This window comes from Colobus angolensis, unplaced genomic scaffold, assembly GCF_000951035.1.
Source record: "Colobus angolensis palliatus isolate OR3802 unplaced genomic scaffold, Cang.pa_1.0 Scaffold148, whole genome shotgun sequence".
Taxonomy (NCBI): Eukaryota; Metazoa; Chordata; class Mammalia; order Primates; family Cercopithecidae; genus Colobus; species Colobus angolensis.
In genome coordinates this window covers 2,631,309-2,637,700 of record NW_012114577.1, presented here as the reverse complement: position 1 = coordinate 2,637,700, position 6,392 = coordinate 2,631,309, and the positions used below count along the sequence as shown (strand labels likewise).

The 6,392-nt window shown below is 40.5% G+C and overlaps 1 protein-coding gene across 1 annotated transcript in view; it reads left to right on the top strand.

Moving 5' to 3' along the window:
- Window positions 1-4,406, top strand: part of IRF2BP2 (interferon regulatory factor 2 binding protein 2) — a 6,251-nt gene extending 1,845 nt beyond the window's left edge. The window contains exons 2-3 of the mRNA XM_011935754.1: window positions 7-239; window positions 824-4,406. Coding sequence (XP_011791144.1) covers window positions 7-239; window positions 824-1,539 — 949 coding nt within the window. The 3' untranslated portion in view covers window positions 1,540-4,406. The remainder of the gene's footprint in view (window positions 1-6; window positions 240-823) is intronic.
- The last annotated feature ends 1,986 nt before the right edge of the window (window positions 4,407-6,392 follow it).

The following is a 6,392-nucleotide window of genomic DNA, read 5'->3' as shown; positions in this document are numbered from 1 at the left end:
GGACAGCCTGTCCACCGCGGCCGGAGCCGCCGAGCTGAGCGCGGAAGGTGCGGGCAAGAGCCGCGGGTCTGGAGAGCAGGACTGGGTCAACAGGCCCAAGACCGTGCGCGACACGCTGCTGGCGCTGCACCAGCACGGCCACTCGGGGCCCTTCGAGAGCAAGTTTAAGAAGGAGCCGGCCCTGACTGCAGGCAGGTTGTTGGGTTTCGAGGCCAACGGGGCCAACGGGTCTAAAGCAGGTAGGGGCGGCTGTGAAGTGAGGGGGTCTAGGGGAGAGAAAGGGACGGAGAGCAGAGGAGGGGTGGTTTTTTCGATTCACCATTTTACCCCAGCTCAGAAACAACAAACACCCCACTTCCTGATCTGCCTGAGGCGGAACCAGTGCTTAGTGGCAACGTGTTCATGTGCTGAAGCAGCATAACAGAGATGAGTCAGACTGGGCTGATACGCTCTGACACGGGGTTTTCCTTTCCCAGCACATTCTTGGATGGGAGCATGAGGGCACCAGTCACCTTTTAACCTATTGGGGGACATTAGCAGTCACATGCCCGGTGCAAACTAGGGTACTTTTGTGCATGTGTGAAAACAGGCAGTTACAAGCGTGCCATTTTCAGTGGCTCCGTTTTATTTTCAGTCTACTGCCTCAGAACCCCACACGCCTAAATGTTTCAAGTTGCATGTATGTGCACCTGAAACTCGTATGAGTATTTTCCGTCTGTGCTTTTAGAGAGGAGGAATTGTTTCGGGGTTAGGAAGAGAAGGATCCCTTTCAGTGCACCGCCATTTATGTTTCCTTTTTCCTTTTATTTCTTTGTGTTTCCAGTTGCAAGAACAGCAAGGAAAAGGAAGCCCTCTCCAGAACCAGAAGGTGAAGTCGGGCCCCCCAAGATCAATGGAGAGGCCCAGCCGTGGCTGTCCACACCCGCAGAAGGGCTCAAGATCCCCATGACTCCTACATCCTCTTTTGTGTCTCCGCCGCCACCCACTGCCTCACCTCATTCCAACCGGACCACACCGCCTGAAGCGGCCCAGAATGGCCAGTCCCCCATGGCAGCCCTGATCTTAGTAGCAGACAATGCAGGGGGCAGTCATGCCTCAAAAGATGCCAACCAGGTTCACTCCACTACCAGGAGGAATAGCAACAGTCCGCCCTCTCCGTCCTCTATGAACCAAAGAAGGCTGGGCCCCAGAGAGGTGGGGGGCCAGGGAGCAGGCAACACAGGAGGACTGGAGCCAGTGCACCCTGCCAGCCTCCCGGACTCCTCTCTGGCAGCCAGTGCCCCGCTGTGCTGCACCCTCTGCCACGAGCGGCTGGAGGACACCCATTTTGTGCAGTGCCCGTCCGTCCCTTCGCACAAGTTCTGCTTCCCTTGCTCCAGACAAAGCATCAAACAGCAGGGAGCTAGTGGAGAGGTCTATTGTCCCAGTGGGGAAAAATGCCCTCTTGTGGGCTCCAATGTCCCCTGGGCCTTTATGCAAGGGGAAATTGCAACCATCCTTGCTGGAGATGTGAAAGTGAAAAAAGAGAGAGACTCGTGACTTTCCGGTTTCAGAAAAACCCAATGATTACCCTTAATTAAAACTGCTTGAATTGTATATATATCTCCATATATATATATATCCAAGACAAGGGAAATGTAGACTTCATAAACATGGCTGTATAATTTTGATTTTTTTTGAATACATTGTGTTTCTATATTTTTTTTTGACGACAAAAGGTATGTACTTATAAAGGCATTTTTTTCTTTTGTTAACGTTATTAGCATATCTTTGTGCTTTATTATCCTGGTGACAGTTACCGTTCTATGTAGGCTGTGACTTGCGCTGCTTTTTTAGAGCACTTGGCAAATCAGAAATGCTTCTAGCTGTATTTGTATGCACTTATTTTAAAAAGAAAAAAAAAGCCAAATACATTTTCTGACATTGTAAGATTGCCTTACTGTCTGTCATTCCTTATTGCTGGCCCCTTTCTCAGGCTGGAGGCCAAGTGGTGGAGAAGGAAAGGAAATGAGTGAACGGGCATGTTGTCAAGTGGCCGTGCCACTGGGAAATACCAGTTTACCCTGAAGCATTGTCCTCAGAGGAGTAGGAAAGTAGATTTTGAATCTCTGTTTTGTTCAAAAGTTCAGTTCCTGAGATAACTGATGACTGAGAGTGCTGCTGGGAAATTTTCAGGATTGTGTGGTCTTTTGGGGTTTTTTTTGTTTTTTTTTTTTTTTAAAGACAAAGTTGACCGCTGTTCACTGTCCACGTGATCAGTTGTAAGATTACAATGCTGCATGCTAGTTGGTTACATAAGACACAATTCCAGTGATGGAAGGCGGTTATAATGGATGGTGGTGTGTACAAGATGGCACTGCCATCTTTGAGCAGCGCCCAGCTCTGCAGCGCCACTTCATCTTTTTAAACACCCTAGAGGTCTGTTTGTTGTTGCTGTTGTCCTTTATTTTGAAAGAGTTGCAGGAGAAGTTACAGTCCAGGTGAACTTGGAGATTGTGGGATTGGTTTTGTTTCTGTTTTGTTTATCATTTACCTGTAGTGCTATTGCTGTTGATACTATCACCTATACCCTGTTTCTAGTGAGTGCTGAATACAGTATGGTACAATGACAGTAACAGCCGCGTGGTGCTGCCAGGACTGCCCTTGGGCATATCAGTGACAGCCCAAATGTGGGTGGAGGAAACCTGTAATTTCCTTCTTACATATGTTTGAAATACCAAGTGAATAATACTGTTCTGGAAAAAAATGATAAACTAGTGGAAATTAAAGAAATTAAGGGTTTTATATAATAGGTCCCACCTCTCAAAATATTTTTAGAAGTCTTTTTGTAAACTAATTTCTTTTGATCACTATTTTGCATCAGTAAAATGATTTTTTTAAAACCAATAAATCATCAATTATTAGAAATAGTTGTCTCACAGTGATACTGGTTTTTCTTTTGTGCTGTTATGATTTAACATTGACAGGAACACTTTTAAATCCTTATGTTCAGGTGTTTGTAACTTGGCCTTATAATTAGACTGAATTATGGCTTCAAGGTCTAGAATTTATGTGTATGATTCACAGCCTAGCTTCTATTTTCATTTGAAAATATAGATTTTTACCAACTTTGGATTCTTTTTTAGCTATATGTTTGTCTTTCCTTTTTAAATTGTTCAAAATATTTTTTAATGGTCAAGTTACTAACACTTGAAAATCAGATACTGCACCAAATACAGTATTTTTTCGTAGTGTTTTTAATGAGTGCACCTATTACTACTACTGTGGGAGAATTCATGTTACCAGTCATTGTTATATTACAAACAGACTTGCATGATTAACCAGTTGTTACACTTTTTTTTCCTAATTGGAGTATATATGACTCAGTTCAGACTGGTCTCTCTTATGTGAATGCACACATGCAGAAATGCAGACTCAATTTTACATGCCCATAAAGACATTTGTAAAGAAATCAGCTATTATGATCTGTTGTATAAATGTGTATCTAGGCACTTTATTATAACTGGAATTTGACCTCATAGATGTTACAACTTGATCAGTCATTTGACCTAATTTGTGGTAGCTATCTGTATGTTTTGCAATCTTAATACAGATACGCGTTCCAAAAAGATTAATAGAGAACCATCCTGCTGTTTTGGATAAGTCTGTCCAGCTGTGGAAAGGGCAACCTGTGGTTTCTCTGTACTGGTGTTTAATGGGGGAAGAATATGAACAGCTTTAAAGAGCTGTGTATTGTGGTTACTACTATTAAAAAATAAGAGCTGCACGAGTCTGACTGGCCCTTGGGTGGCCTTTGTGGAAGGCTCATAGCTGGAAAGTGTTGATCTGGGTTTTCTGGCATTCTTTTAAGTTAAAAAGTTACCATTGGGACGTGGGTTTGATCTTTTGTTGTACCTGATGACAGTGCAGAGATTCTCCACAGCTGGATAAAAATGTCAGAAAGCTACTTACTGTACATGGGCAGTATCAGATTTCAAATCCTAATATTTCAGCTGTGCTTTTAATACTCAAAATATAAGGGGATGGGGTGTTGAAGCTTTCCCTTTTTTGCTTTAACAATTTATAGAATTTAACAGATGTACTGTCTTTCATGTGGCCTCACATTTAAAGTTATGAGAACATACACATGGTTTACAACTTTTACTATATACCTTCCCTTGGCCACCAAGTATTTTAAAAGTGTGCCACCTTTTAACCTTTACTTTTTTTAAGTTGAAGGTGATACTTTTTCTATATATGATGAAACTCATGTCAACTGAAGTGAGTGTAATCTCAGATATCAACATTATTATATTTTAAAATCACGCTATGGAAATATCACCTGAATTCTGTCATTTGTCAGATTTACAGTACCTTTTTTTCTTTAACTTTTAGCATTAAATAAAAATAAAATTGGGAGCACTGAACATTTTCTGAGGCCTTTTTTAATTTTCTAAAGCAAGCTTAGAATGGCTATTGTTTTAATCACTAATGGCAATGTGACTAAAGGATGTGTGGGTTTGGGGTTGGGGTTTGCCTGAACTTCAGGAGATAAAAGACATGGAACAAAAAGGCAACTGATGGTATAAAAAAGAAGTGCCAGGGACTGGGGAAAGGGCAACTGGGTAGGAGACACAGATGAAAGAGCTGAACAAAGTACAGCTAGAAAGCATTTGTTTATTTTTCAACTAGCAGCAGAACCAGCCATTCTACAATAGTAGATTGGAAGGAGAAGATAGTGACAACACTGAAAAGACTGTCAAGACCTGGAGCTGCTCTTTGGAAAGCTTTGGAATAAAACAGCTACCTTGGGCCATAGGAAATGCACTAAAGACAAAAGGGATTTAAAAAAAAAAAAAAAAAAAAGCAAAGCCTTATACTTTGGAAAGCTTAGGAATGAAAAAAGCCAAAGCCATGTATGAGCTTTATTGATATCCTGAAACCTAAATTTATAAAGAGAGAGAAAAGGTAGAAAGCACTGAGACACATTTTACTGGCTACTCTCATATAGTAAGAAATTTCCTAGATGTTGCAGCTTTTACTCTTTTTATTGATTAACGGCTTGGCAGACTTCTCTATGAAAGGAAGTTGTGAAACTTGTAAAGAGTTTGAGGCTAGGATATACATAGAGTTACTACTATATGTTTTAAATTAAACAGCAACAGTGAATGTGTACTTTAATATATTTACACTAGGGGTGGTCCAGTGACTAGGAAGGGGCCCATCACTATATATATTTTAATAGTTTTTCATTATTAGTAGGCCATTAAGGTCATTTTCAAGAAACCATATTCTTAGCAAGTTATAGATAATAATAAACAATTTTTCGTGTAATAACTAGGTTAAAAGAAATAGGATGAACTTCAGTTTTTTAAAACAAAAGTGCTAAATTTTATTTTTAATGAAATTGAAAATAGTGCAGCTTGTAGAAGTAATTTTCAACATTTCAAAACCTCTTCCCAAAGATACACTTTAATGACTGCATTTCGTTTTCAGTTAAGAAAACAAACCGGACTCTTGATGTGGCAGATGTCTTTGTTTATTCCCCAAAGGGGGAGTTGAGGGGTAGTTAAAAGGAAACTATGGAAATCCTTTTTTAATTCCTAGACTTTTAAGCCCCTCTTTACTCAAAGTTGTTTTGCATATGATTTATAGATAGTTTTATTTGGTTAGTGAAGAGTAAAATGTTTCTCTTCCTGATTCCTAAGTGTATACGTGGAATCATTCAGAAAAATGTTCAGTTGTGTGTAGGCCACGAGAAGTCCTGAGTCACCCTCATTTGCTTGCCTTTTGTTCATAGGGAACAGTAGGAGAAGACACGCCTTTCCTCTGTCACAGACCCAAGGTCAGATGCACCAATGAATGGAATACATATTTACCCAATTTATCATCTGGGGTTCTAGAAATCGGGGGTGGGGTGGGGACTGTTTTAACTCTTTCAGTGCCACTGGTTAGGCCTCTGACAGCAATAGTACTACAATCAAAAATTACAGGTGTGACTTTCCAGACTACAAACTATCTAGATCTTTTGTTGGCTGTTTCTGTTGACAGCCTGCATTTTCCTTAATATGTGTGAACCCCTCACTGTAACTTAAAAGGCACACAAATAGACAATTTATAAATTACTCGTTAAGAGGTTAGATAGAAAATGAGTAGATTTATGGATTATCTGGATTCCTCCATTAATCCTCAGATAAATCCATAATTTGTCAGGGATACCCACACTACCCCTAGTTATTACATTAATTTATACCTAATTTAACAGTGAACATTGTTTTAACTCATTAGTGTATCATCTGCTCCCTCCCCGTGTCAATACAACTTAACCTAAAATGCTTGATTGGAAACAGCTCTCTGATTTGTTGATTAAGTGTAACTTGCCTCTTTAAAAGATTATAGAATCTTCTAAGTCT